The 13,800-nt window shown below is 36.3% G+C and overlaps 1 protein-coding gene across 3 annotated transcripts; it reads left to right on the top strand.

Moving 5' to 3' along the window:
- Nucleotides 1-712: 712 nt before the first annotated feature.
- LOC146148541 (vigilin-like) lies at nucleotides 713-13,395 on the top strand. 3 transcript variants are annotated; one of them, XM_083388656.1, is made up of 29 exons: nucleotides 713-870; nucleotides 1,627-1,692; nucleotides 1,776-1,924; nucleotides 2,043-2,261; nucleotides 2,383-2,589; nucleotides 2,650-2,742; nucleotides 2,811-2,933; nucleotides 3,483-3,566; nucleotides 3,710-3,832; nucleotides 3,900-4,007; nucleotides 4,095-4,199; nucleotides 4,459-4,563; nucleotides 4,658-4,771; nucleotides 4,854-4,958; nucleotides 5,059-5,172; nucleotides 5,328-5,438; nucleotides 5,779-5,886; nucleotides 8,123-8,341; nucleotides 8,427-8,513; nucleotides 8,761-8,895; nucleotides 9,046-9,264; nucleotides 9,553-9,685; nucleotides 10,848-10,978; nucleotides 11,043-11,195; nucleotides 11,374-11,460; nucleotides 11,628-11,771; nucleotides 11,880-12,164; nucleotides 12,275-12,397; nucleotides 12,565-13,395. In XM_083388656.1, the coding sequence occupies exons 1-29, from the start codon at nucleotides 768-770 to the stop codon at nucleotides 12,661-12,663; spliced, it is 3,852 nt and encodes a 1,283-aa protein (XP_083244782.1). In that variant the 5' UTR covers nucleotides 713-767; the 3' UTR covers nucleotides 12,664-13,395. The 3 variants fall into 3 exon arrangements, with proteins under 3 accessions (XP_083244782.1, XP_083244783.1, XP_083244781.1); XM_083388657.1 differs by having other exon boundaries at nucleotides 9,553-9,689; nucleotides 10,879-10,978; XM_083388655.1 differs by having other exon boundaries at nucleotides 1,627-1,701.
- The last annotated feature ends 405 nt before the right edge of the window (nucleotides 13,396-13,800 follow it).

The following is a 13,800-nucleotide window of genomic DNA, read 5'->3' as shown; positions in this document are numbered from 1 at the left end:
AGAAGTATTTATTGGCGGAAGAACACCTTTTGCGTTTAACAAGTCAGGCGCTCAGAAAGTTCATCGAGCGTTGAAATTAGTGAAGCACGGCAATTTGTTTACGTCACGGTGCTGACGTTGATAGTCTGAGTTGCGCGGACGTTCTTCACATAAAGCTGCCAAGCTCGTCTGGAAGTACAGATTTAGTATGGACGTTTATGTGTTGCTTGTGGAAATATCTCCAATGTGCGTAATCTACAGACATCATGAAGGGATACCTGGTGTATATTTCTTAGTTTTGTATCAGTTGGGTAGTGAACAGCCCATCAAGACATTCCTTTGGCGCTGGTCTAGAACCACAGTTATAAGATCATCGCAAAAAAAAATGAGTTAGGGTGCGAGTTAGTGTTTGGGTGTAGGTGGGTCGGCGCTGGTCTAGAATCCTACCACAGTTCTAAAATCAACGCAAAAAATTTGAGTTAGGATGCGGGTTAGCGTTTGAGTGTGGGTGGGTCAAGTATTATTATATTCCAAATTTAATAATAATACTTGACCCACCTTAACCCAAACGCTAACCTGTACCCTAATCCAAATGGTGCTTTGTTGTGGTAGGATTCTAGACCAGCGCCGGTGGGTCAAGTACTTTTGTATTCATTATTTAATAATAATACTTAACCCCCCTTAACTCTAATGCTAACCCGCACCCTAACCCACATAATGTTTCGTTCTGGTAGGATTCTAGACCAGCGCCATTCCTTTTGCTAGAGTTATAACCCATTGTACTGTTTATGTTGTATAGTCAAGTAGAAATTTTTGACAACTGTCAAACTGAATTTACAGAGGACTTTATTTCCCGGACAGACTTAAGGAAAGCACTCTTGTACCTTTTCAGTAAGTATACCTTTAAAAATTCTTTCAGGGGCTATTGAAGGCCCACTGCGAAAACAGGGGAGGATCTAGGATTTTTGTTTAGGTTGGGATCATGCCATAATTTAAAATAATGTCACAAAGTTACGTCTATAAATAATCTTCAAAACATGTGTTGTTCTTGTGCGCAAAAAGGCATTCTAATCGCTTTGTGCAAAAAAAAGTGTTAATTTATTTTAAATTGACAAAACTTAAATTAAAAGGATACAAGACATATGAAGCACATAAAAGAGACTCAATTAGTACTCGAAATAAATGCATTACAAGTTTATTTGTCACACCACGCGAGATGCTGCCATAATGCACATCCCCTTTGGGCAGAATAGTTTTTTAGATAAAAGTTAGCATTAGGCTTAAAAAAATTGTATTTAGTTAAACTTGGCTAAAAGTATAGTTTAGGAGGGCATAGACTAGAGGTCCTGTAATTCAACAATGAGCCAAGATAAATATCTTAGACACACCAAATTTAAAATCCAGTACAATGAATTTATATACCTATCATGTGGCCCGCAACCACATAATAAAACTATTAAAAAGTAGTTTATCCATAAATAACTGATAAGTGTTTTTTTTTTATTTTAATAAGTTCTGATTTTAAGTGCCACATAATAGATTTCAGTTAAGTAATTGTCATATGGAGTACCACAGATTTGGCTATATGTTTAACCTATTTAATCAAGTGCCTTAACGTAAAATGCTATTAAGTGCTTTGGTACGCAGGATACAATTGTGCAGGAACGGAACGAACATTGACCATGAATTCAACTGAGGTTTCCCATTCTAATGGTAAGCCAGGTTGGTGACCAATCCTTGTACTAGTTATTCAATGTATACTTTTAGTGTTGTTATCCCTAGTTTAAATTTTACAGAGAACCATGTAGGTGAAACTACACCAAACTATTCAGAGGCCTTCCCCCCTTTGTCAAATGAGCATGAGAGTAGTGTGGCTACAACATCAGCTGACAACGAGTGGCTTAATCCTAAAATTCAAAGAATTAAATCAACCAATGTAACTCAGGTAGGTGTTTTTCTTTATTCCCAAAATGCATATCATTTGTAAGTTACTGGCAATATAAGAATGCCCTTTTATATGCTTGTTTACCGACATTTATTTTCTGATTTGCAACATTATTTAGATTTTCCACATTCCCATGGAAGAGCGTGCATTCAAGCATTCTCAATTTGGCCAATCTCAAAATGAACAGAATAAAGTTTGCTTAGAAATCATGAAGATAACTAATACTTCTATTGAAGTTTCAACTTGTCGTGATGGTTCACTGTCTTTATTGGTATCTGGACGTAATGATCATGTTATGAGGGCTAGAAGAGAAATTTTTAACAGACTTCAAACACAGGTAATAATGCAAAATATTGCATAAATTTGTTCAAGGGTATAAATATTTATTACAAGGCTGTTGTTATTTGTAATACATTATAATTACATTTCATTTTACTGTAATTCTTTAAAACTTTCAGGCTCGTGTTACTGTTAATATCCCAAAAGAGCACCACCGAATCATCCTAGGAAAAGCTGGCAAGAACTTACAGAAACTTGAACTAGAGACTGCAACTAAGATCATGATTCCAAGGACAGAAGACCAAAGCACAACAATTACTATCTCTGGCACTCAAGAAGGAATACACAAGGCCAAACATGAAATCCAGCTTATCTCTGATGAACAGGTAAATTTCGTCTTATTAAAGCCGTTTTGCCAAGCTGGAAATAATTGGTATTTTTTATAGGCAAAATTAGCTATGGAGAGACTTCAGATTGAGAAGATTTACCACCCTTTTGTAAGTGGGCCAAGGAATGAAGTAGCTGCTCAAATTATGAAGGTTTTTATTTTGTTATTATAAAGTGTTTTTTTTTTCAAATTTTAGTTTTAATTAGTGTTGTTAACTAGGACCATGGTGTACGAATTCACATTCCCCCACCTGGTGTCCAAAAGGATGAAGTAGTAGTTGCTGGTGAGAAGGATGGAGTAGCTGCTGCTGTAAGCAGGGTTCTTGCAATCTATCAAAAAAAGGTAACCAAATTAAAATATAGTATTATTGAGGTCGGTCTTTCACAGTCAGAATTTTTAGTTTTTTGTCAGTAAAGAAAAGGTCACAAAAGTTATTTACTGTTTTGTTAGTAATAATTCCTGTATGTTTTAATTTCCTGAGTAATCTTGTGGATTGTAAAAAGTTTAGTGACCTTCGTACTGTATAGTAAAGGCTTGCAAGCATTAATTTAATTATCACTGTTCCCATGTAACACTATAAAATAAATGTCTCCTGGACGAACTTTACCCAACTGGGATTTAAACATCGTGGCCGATAGGATTCCTGGTGTGCTTTGTCATGAATTATTATTGAAAAAAAATTGGAGAACTTCTTGGTGACCGTGCACCACATGTTTCCTTGGGAGTTTGCTTCACAATATAGCCAATTTTTTTTATTTCGTGATACTTACATCATTAAAAAAGGGAATTTGTTTTCCAAGATACACTTTATATTTAAACTATAAATCTCTGAACGCAACTGTTGACTGTCATGCTGTGATATATTTCTGTAAATTGCAATTTCTTATCTAGAAACAACACAGCAAGACTATCAGCATTGAAGTGGCCAAGGCACAACACAAGTACATCATAGGTCCAAGGGGACAAACTTTGCAGGTAACGCTTTAGAATTTTGTTTCAATAAAATTGTGAGGTTATAGTGTGAGGTAAATAATTTTTTTATACAAAATGTTTTGCCAAATTTCTATCAAAGCAATTATGATCACCATTAATGTTTTGCTTCACTCTTAAAACTTCAGGACATTCTTGCGGAAACTGAAGTGTCAGTAGAATTACCACCACCTGATTCCATGTCAGAAACTGTTGTTTTGCGTGGAGAACAGGAAAAACTTGGCCAGGCGCTTACTACTGTTTATGCCAAGGTAAATAAACTATTTGGACTAGTTTTGATGGTAATCTCCTCAAACTCATAATCTGTTTTTCTACTAGGCAAACAGCGTGGTTATTCGTGAGGTGGCTGCCGCTGCATGGCTACATCGGTTTATCATCGGCAAGAAAGGGGCCAACATAAAGAACTTGACTTCTAACTTATCAAAAGTAAATGATTAAGTATTTCGGCCATGGCTACAGTCAGAAATTCCAACAGCTCTCACAGTCCATGACCAATAATTTTAATGTTTGTAGGTCAACGTTGAATTCCAAGCGGATGACAACAAGATTGTAGTTGAAGGTCCACCTGTTGAGGTCGAACAAGCTGAACAACTTCTAACATCGCATATTTCTGAACTGGTAAGTGCCGTTTTGCATTATTTTAGTAAGCTATGTAAAATCCTATGGAACTTTTTTGTGATTAAAGCGATAGTATGAAAGAAATACTATGACAACGTCACATGTAATATTTGTCTAGAAATAGTAATTAAACTTTACTGCAAAAAGTGCTATTTTTTGGCAATTATAAACGAAAACAAATTCTTTGTAGTATAAAGTAATACACGTTTAATTTAGAACAAGCTTTTATCTTTTTTATTATTGTAAATATGATATGTAGAAAAGTCGAATGGATTTTGCTGAATTGAACATTGACCCGAAGTACCACCGTAATATTATCGGCAAGGGCGGTCAATCTATTAACAAACTCCGGGATCAATACAAGGTAAGCACCATACTGTTGACATAAATTATTATTATTTTTCCATTATCTTGATCATTTTTAAACACTAAATAATGTTTCACTTTGCCGTTCTTAGGTGAACATTCGAATTCCATCTGACACAGAGAAGAGTTCACTTATTCGTATCGAAGGTGACCCTGAAGGCGTAAAGGAAGCCAAGAAGCAACTTGCCATGATGGGAGAACGGATGGTGAGTTGCAGATTACGTTATTTTAAGTTTAAGTATTGTGTCTAAAATTGCTACGCCTTGTAATTCGGTATTTCTTATTAAGGAAAACGAACGCAACAAAGATGTGATGATAGATCATCGTTTCCACAAAACCATCATTGGTCAGAAGGGAGATAAGATCAAGGAAATAAGGGAACTTTTTCCGGATGTAAGTTGTATACCAGTTTTGTTTGACCCCTTAAAATGTCACAGTAAATTGCTGAAAGGCTATGGATGCTGATGCTCTTTCTAAATGTTTTTGTTATTAGGTAAATATCACTTTTCCTGAAGCGAGTCTTAAAAGTGACGTAGTTTCTCTTCGAGGACCCAAGAACAATGTTGAAAAGTGCTACAAGTATCTGAAACAGCTCAATGATGACATGGTTAGCATTAAAATTAAAATATGTATATTTTCGCTAGGAAATGGAGATTGCAGTTTAACTCAATGACTGGCAACTGGTTTCAATTTCTCTAATATTAAAACAAAACAATTGACCATTATTCGTTTTCGCTACAAAATTAATGTTTTTTGTTGTAGGTTGAAAAGAATTACAAGATAGATGTTCCTATCTTCAAGCAATATCATAAGAATGTGATTGGTAAAGGAGGAGCGAACATTCGAAAAATTAGAGAGGAGACCAATACACAGGTAGAAAATACTTTAAAAGAGGACGAAAATTATATTTTTGTTAATAGTCCCGACCCACATCCCTTTTGTATTTAGCCTTCTAATTCGTGTATGGGAACTTTATAATGTTTTTTTTTTTTTGTTTTTTAGAATAGATTCCATGCCAGAATAGTTATAAAGATATAAAAACAAGTAATATTACTATATTGTGCTATAAGTTGTCCCGTTAGTAATTTAAAACGGCATTTATCTAAATTACACAAAATATTTTTAGTTATGTTTGGTACTAGTCGTTTTTTTTCTTTACTGCTTTTGCACCATAGAAAAGTGACAATTTTAAACCTTTGTTTGGTTGTTATAGATTGATCTTCCTACTGAAAATTCGCAAAACGAAGTTATTACTGTTGTTGGGAAGAAGGTTGACTGTGAACGGGCAAGGAAACTGATCAGAGACATCGAAAAAGAACAAGTAAATACAATGGCCGTTTAGTCGAACTTCAGGAAAACATAAACTTTATCTGACATAGTCTGCTATTAATAACAATAACGACTCCCAATTCCATCTCATCCGAATACTCAGAACTTCATTTTTTATGCATGCAATACTGCCACTAAACCTGTTTAATACAGCAGAGCGAAAATGGCTGGAGTCTAGAGTTAGAAATCTTATACTAGGCTATTTTTTGAGCTGCCCTTAAAAGAAGTTATTTTTTCCCGGTGATTTCGGTTAGCCCAATCGCCAACCCCGTGTTTTTGTTTAATATACTGTATTTGGAACATTTATTTCTTATTTAGTAGTAGGGATGCTCAAAGTAGAATATCGAATCCCATCTGGATTCGAATCCAATTCTGCCGTTTATTTCGGGTAATTGGAACCGATATAATTTAATGTTTTACCGCGGATTGTTGCGCCTAATTGCACAAACGCGTGTGGTAAGTTGGCCTGTCGCCGCGGCGACCAATTTATAGTGCTTGCTTTAAATGTAACCTCGTAGTGCAGTGTCAGCGTTTTTTCGGGCGACCAATTACCGCGTCTCGCGATAACGTTCGTCTAATAATTAAGTGTCAATTAAGCGTTATTGGGCGAGCGCTAACGTGTAATGTCAGGTGTGGAGTTCGCAATTTCCCTAAATGCGTTAAGTTGCAAAAGTAACATAGCGTTGCAAAACGTGCTGGCCGTCCACAAAATGCGCTATGGGGTTACTTCAGGTCAACTTTAGGCCAATATTCAGGGAAGTTATGCAGTTATGCACAACGTAATTGTCAAGAATTCGTTATGTTAATAATAACTTTGTATTCTTTGCAGTACATCATTTGACTGCATAACAAATCATGTTAGTCCAAAAAGAAGTAATAAGACTTAACAATGCTTTCAAAATCAGGACCGAATTGCTTAAGACTTCTGTGTACAGTGTTGCATTTTCTCACTATTGGCAAAAATATAAGTTTTGGACACAACCTGGACAGTTGACATATTACAGTTTACAGAACGGCTTCAGATGACAGTTGTTAAGAATGTTAAACATATGAGAGAGTTTTTTAATTATAATGTACACATGTTAGAAAATTGTTTGGGCGATTTATTGCTGTGATTGTGGGCCCTGTAGGGTAGATTAAGATTAATCCCTTCCCCAAACAAAATCGAGGTTAAATAATTTAATAAAAATATACTAGGATTCGCTATTCTGGATTCGTTATTCTAGATTCGAAATCTATTATTCTAGAATACCTTGGGATTCTACTTTGAACATCCCTATTTAGTAGATATTTTGCCCTTTATATTGTTACGTTCTTTTCGGAAGCCAATAACAACCTATTACAGCTTTCTCAAACTGATGTTCACTTTCGCACGTTAAAAAATGCGGCTTTTAACCTATTTTTATTAATCAGCCCTTACACCTTGTTTCACTTTTTAGTATCATTTTATCTTGTAACTGTCCAAAACATTACGTAAAACTTGTCGTTGAGAAGGAGAGAAAAGTTTTGGCGACAAATTAACTAGGTTGGATAGCACAACTAGGGTCTTAATAGGTGATGTGTTGTGCACCAGCACTAATGGCGCGCCCTGGAATGCAAAGACTTTGAAAAAAACGCGATGGAATTAACCTTAATTGATGCAAACAATGTGTTTTACTCATAAAATTATTTAGGCCATTTTCTTTTGTCAGGTCTTTATCTCATTTGCTATTTTTTTGGTAAATCTAGTGTTAATAAGCAACAACAAAAATGGACTCCAAATTCTTCGTTATTTTGAATAAATAAATGACATGTGATACCTAAATTTGTTTGATTTAGTTTTGTTGTTTGTCAGTACTCGAGGATTTTCCTAAAATCAGTTTTTATTGTTTCATTTCTGTTTTAAGAATTTATGCAATATATTAGTGGTTCGTTCTTAACCGGTCGGTAATGACCCCCAAAGTAGTAATATGACATATTACAAGGTTATTTCGAAACAATATTGTATTATATGTTTAAATACTGAATAGCAAAAAGTATTACTACTCTTACGTTGTTTGAATTTTTTTCTAATGCAAATTTTTCTTCGTTTAAACATCCAATAATTGATTGGAAAGCCTCAACATCCTATTTTTAGTCTATTCGACAGAAACGACACTAAACATTTTTTGAATCACTGTATTCATTATCATTCCAACCTTAGATATTTTGTTTTTTTCGAAACATGTGATTCGTTTTCTCTAACACAGGCAAACATAGTTGAAGACTCTGTGAGCATTAGCTCCAAGATCCACAACGCTTTGATTGGAAGCAAGGGACGTTTGGTGCGATCCGTAATGGATGAGTGCGGAGGAGTTCAGATCCACTTTCCCACGGAGAACTCCGGCAGCGATAAAGTTACGATCCGCGGTTTGGCCGTCGACGTTGAGAAAGCAAAAGAACAGCTCACGTCATTGGCGAAACAGAAGGTACATATTAAACTACCTGTTACTGATAACTGGTCTTATTTAGTTTTACGATTCTCAAGTAAAAAAACGTTGCTAATATTTTCAGGAATTATCAAGCTTCACTGTTGAAGTTAAGTGCAAGCCGGAACTTCACCGTTATCTGATCGGGCGCGGTGGAAGCAGCATTAAACAAGTATGGTTTTAATTGATATTTTTTTTAATTCAGTCGAAATCAAGTACTGGCGTTGCTAGCTAAATACTATGTAAAACTCGATGTAGGTAATTGGTAGTCCCTATTATAAGTGTAAGCCAACGTATCAAAAAAAAAACTTACACACAACATTTAAAAACCTTTAATTGGATAATCATTAAATTTTATTGTGTTCCCTTACAAACCTTTAAATTTGCAGTTACTTTATTGCATATAATTGCTATATTAGGTTCGTGACGATACGGGGGCTCGCATTATCTTTCCAGCTGCAAATGACACTGAAAAAGAAACAATTGTCATCATCGGGAAGCAAGAAGATGCCAAGAAGGCCCAGAAGATTTTAGAAGAAAAAATAAAGAGTCTCGTAAGAATATATTTATGTTCGATCTGTTTCTCTTTAATCACGCCCTTTGTTTATTTGTAAATAATGTAGATAGCCAATGCACTTATTTCAATTTTCTTGATTAAGTTGCTTTATTTTGAGTTTTTTAACTATGAACCTACCGTTTTTAAGGAAAACATCACGGAGATCGAACTAAACATTGACCAGAAGCTGCACAAGCATTTCATGGCAAGGCGTGCCCACCTACTTCGTGACGTCAGCGACGAGTTTGGTGGTGTAACGATTTCCTTCCCCCGACTTGACCAGGAATCAGAGTTGGTAAAGATTAAGGGTCCATCCGAGTGCGTTAACGGCGCCAAGAAAAAGTTGGAAGAGATTGTTGATGACTTAGTAAGTTACACTCGATTACATTAACGGTGATGTCTTAATGACCATATAATTTAAGCAGCGACGTTTCTTATCTTACGCATAGAATGTGGTGGCAAAAGGTTGTTTGTTGGCTTGTTTTGCAATCACAGCGTTTTGCTTATTGTCTACTCATATAACTTAACATTACACTATTCTTTTTGTCGCGACAGCTTTCTCTCTTATTTAAAATAGTTTTTGGTGTAATATAGAGGGAAAATACCATTTTCCAATAGATTTTTTCTAATAAAAATTTTAACGCCTGACTTGCAGGAAAACCAAGTGACAATAGAATGCGACATAGACGAAAAGTATCATCGCACTGTGATTGGACAGAAAGGACGGAACGTTCAGGCTGTTACGTCAAAGTACAACGTCCAGGTCAAGTTTCCTGACCGTAACAATGGCAAGTATAAACCTACTCTATAGCGATATACACCGCCGTTCCCCGGAAAGATAGACCTTTCAGTGTTCTATGCTTTTTCATTAAAGTAGAGATTCCTTGATTTTAGTTAAAGTTTCGGTATTTTGAGCAATAGCTCAAGCCAGGTAAAAATAAATTAGCTCCAACTATACAACTTACCACCACATGAAGGCCCTATTTTTAAGGCCCCAAATCGCCTTTAACTTGTTTGGACCAGGGCTGGAGAGTCGGACTCGGTACTTGACGGAGTCGGTTTGATGAAAACGGACCGGGGACTATGGGTTCGAGTAAAACTACTCGTGTCCCGAGTTAGACGTGTGCACGCGCAGTACCAACTTTCAAAACTTAAGCCTGAAAAATGTAAATTGTAAAGATGGAATAGTTTAGTAGAATAATTACCAACCAGGTTTTGTGAGTGTAAGGTATATGATACTCCACTGTGAGTGGTTAGGTGAATATCCTCCTTATTTTTCTTACGTAAATGGGTATAATACAGGCCTAAAGTGGAGCGGAATTCGGGACTCGACGGACTCTGGTTGTTTTAACCGACTCCTGGAGTAGTGGTTCGGACCACAGCAATAAGTTCCAAATTAGAATAACATTAACTTAAACACAGTGCGAAATAAGGCCGAAATAGGACTAACGGATCTAAAATTAACAAATTTAATTCCCACCAATTCCAGTACGGAATGTTGTAACATATTCGCGTTCTCAAAAATATATGAGATTAACAATGTGTAAAAACAACGAATAGTATTTTTAAGTTGTTCATAAGATGCAAAATCGATCTTTGATAAATAAAAACTAATATTGTTCGTTGACCAATTTCTTGGGATTTCTGGCTAATTCTTGGGCCGACTTAGTCGCCAGCCTGCTGTCATATATATTTGTCAATAATCAGCATGTTGCTAATTTTTGGCCAACATGTTAAAACTCGACGAATTCGTAAAGTGTTACGTTTTCCAAAGCGTAGATCGTCGTAGCATTTATTTTTATTCCTTGAAAAACTATGTGAATCTTCTTTGAGTGTAACAATGTTACACTGTAACATAACAGTTTGTTTCATTCGAATTTTGTGTAAACTTACTAAGTTATGTCAATTTGCTACGTGAAGCTAGTAAATAAAGTTTATGAATATTTTTAGCTGATCGGCAGCAACAAGAGCAACCAGAAAGCGAAGAAGGCGCTCCTTCTCCCGTTGAAAACGGTAACAACAAGGTCATCCTTATTATTGGGCATAAAGACCGGTGTCAAGAGGCTAAAGAAGCTCTAATGGTAGGTGTTTGCTAACATTTTTTATATATTTTCGAATTCGTTTTATAATATTTTTCCCATCCAGGCCCTCGTCCCAGTAACTGAGGAATATGAAGTTCCGTTCAAGTTCCATCGTTTCATCATTGGCCAAAAAGGAAGCGGCATTAAAGCACTGATGGACACCTTTGACATTACCATCAGTATTCCACCCGCTGACGAACAAAAGAACTCGATTGCTGTACGCACTTTTTAACTCTTCTAACTTTGCTTTGCTTAAACATTCCATGTCATATAATGGGCTTTAATATTATTAATATTATTTAAGGCTATACAAACTGACCCAAAAATACATTTAAATTTTAATCATTTCTACGTAAAACGTTATGTTTGACCTTTTTGTTTGTTCACCTATACAGTTGACTGGTTCAGTAGAGAAAATCGAAAAAGCTAAAGTTGGGTTGGAAGAAAGAGTGAAGGAAATCGAAGCCGACGAAGAAGACAGGGTAAGTGATGTGTTTTAGTTTCGTTTTCGAATAAATCGATTTGTTAGTATTTATATTTTACACATGTCCTTATTTTTAGAAACATAATCGAGTTGTTTTTACTACTCGATTATGTTTGTGGTTAAAATGGATAGAATTCTAAATTTATCAAACGTTTTACTTATCAGGCTCTGCGTAACTTTACAATGATGATCGACGTTCCAGTGGAATACCATCCTCAGATCATTGGAAGACGAGGAGCAAGAATAACTGAGATTAGAACCAAGCACAAGGTCAACATTCAGTTTCCACTACGAGAGAGTGAAAATAAGGTAGCCAAAAATGTTCGTAATCAATTTTTGAAAAAAAGTATTTTTTTTAAGTTTCATTAAATTTCCGCTTTATTTTTCACTTGGCGACTGTTACAATTTTCCACTCAGAATGAAATCAAGATTATCGGATACGAAAGCAATGCAGAGAAAGCGAAACAAGAAATCCTGTCGATCGTGTCGGATCTAGACTCGCACGTCAGCCAGGACATCCACATCGACCGTAAGGTACATCCACGTCTTATTGGAGCCAAGGGACGTTCGATTCGCAAAATCATGGAGGACTTCGGAGTGGATATACGATTCCCGAAGGATGAGGATATTGTGACTGTTACTGGAAGCCAGGAGAAAGTGGAAGAGTGTGTTGAACACATCTTGAATCTCGAAGAGGAATATGTAAGTCATTTATGTTAAAAACGAAAGGCGAGATTGTAACTACTTTTTCCAAAAACATTTTTTTGTGGGGAAAAACTTGCTGATTTTTTTTTTTTTGCTTTATCCATTAGATGCAAGATATGGACGAAAAAGAGGAAACAAAGAGGTACAGTGCTCCTGGTCGCCAGAACACCCAGCACTCCAGAAACCAACAACAACCATTCGTGGTTCGCAACGCACCCTGGCACCAATCTGTAAGCAACCAGCTAGTTACTACTGTGCTAGACCGGCTTTGGCCATATTATCAAGTGTATTTTGTTGTAAATTTTGAGCATGTTCTAGCCTAATTTTACAATAATAAAGAAATATATACGGTTATACACTATACAGTTTACCATCAACTACAATGATTTTCATGAAGGTTGACACCAACAATATGGAAGACTTCCCAAGTCTTGGGGGCGCTTCCGGTGATGGAGGCAAAACAAGTTCTGCCCCTGCATGGGGTCGTCGCAAGTAAAATCGATTCGCTGCCAGAAACACACCACCAACGCGTTTAGCGACAAACCGGACGTGCCTTACTCGCCGCACATCCAAAGTTTACTAATATAAATGTAATTTATTATCGCTTCCTCGAATTGTGAAGTCACAGCTACTAGTGAAAGGCTTTGAAAATACCATTGCGTGACACTGTATGCTACTGTCTCGGTTGGATAGAGCGACTCGCGTTATTAAACTTTAGATTCGTTTTGTATGGTGCTAGTTGGTGGTCAACCTGCTTATGCTGTTATTTCTAGCGTTTTGTGTAATATTTCACTCACTCATCAGACCAAAAATAATATCGCTACCTTGCTCCACTAAGAAACAAGTGCCATAGACAATGTGTATATAAAGCTATTCTATTCGTGCAATACAAGTCCACCTTTTACATATATCTTATAGCCGCTTGTAAAGAGCAAGCCGGTTAAGATCGGACTTATCGCGCACCCCTCGTATTCATAAATAAGCCCCATTTCCCCTCCGGTGTTGTGTGATGATTGTGTTTATTCCCGCCCTGTGTCGTTATAATGAATGAACTCTTTAAGCGTGGTCCTGTTGTGGACCGCTGTCCTGTTTTACAACGCTCAACAATAGAATTGCATTGCTCTGAACTGCGACTGTTTTCCAAATAGCTTGAAATATGTTATTTGAGATCGGAAACATTTTTCTAAAGTAGTTAGTAAACCAGTGAAAATAAAAATCGCTTAGCTGATGTTTGACCAACTGATCATCGAACAACTCTTTTAAAAATAAAAATAAACCCTTGTGTTAAATACGACAGAATCCTCCCGCCCACATCGTTTTATTTTAGGTACCGTAGTTCGGTTCCGGCAATAACTTAAACGACACGTGCTTGGTGGCCTGGTTAATGGCCCCTTTTGATTTGTACCGCGGTGCAATCTGGTTGTTACTTTGCTTGTTCAATGTTAATACGTCAAAACAACAATTCAAAATTTTGTGCGTCAGTTATAACTTACGATGGCGGAGGAAATTAATGATTTTTATTGATATTTAGCAAAACATAAAAAAGGACGAAGAGCCTAAAATTTTATAATAATAAAACATGGGTTTTAAGATTTTGAATCGTTTCCTCAGTGTTCCGTGGTAAAATGGTTAA

Source organism: Ascidiella aspersa, chromosome 4, assembly GCF_963924565.1.
Source record: "Ascidiella aspersa chromosome 4, kaAscAspe10.2, whole genome shotgun sequence".
Taxonomy (NCBI): domain Eukaryota; kingdom Metazoa; phylum Chordata; class Ascidiacea; order Phlebobranchia; family Ascidiidae; genus Ascidiella; species Ascidiella aspersa.
The sequence above is the reverse complement of the archived record's forward strand: the minus strand, read 5'-3'. Positions and strand labels throughout refer to the sequence as shown.

Coding starts and splice junctions, on each gene's coding strand:
- LOC146148541 (XM_083388655.1), top strand. CDS start 768: ATGTTGTATAGTCAAGTAGAAATTTTTGACAACTGTCAAACTGAATTT. Junction 8,896..9,045: donor AAGAAAAAATAAAGAGTCTC/GTAAGAATATAT, acceptor ACCGTTTTTAAG/GAAAACATCACGGAGATCGA. Junction 10,979..11,042: donor AGGCTAAAGAAGCTCTAATG/GTAGGTGTTTGC, acceptor TTTCCCATCCAG/GCCCTCGTCCCAGTAACTGA.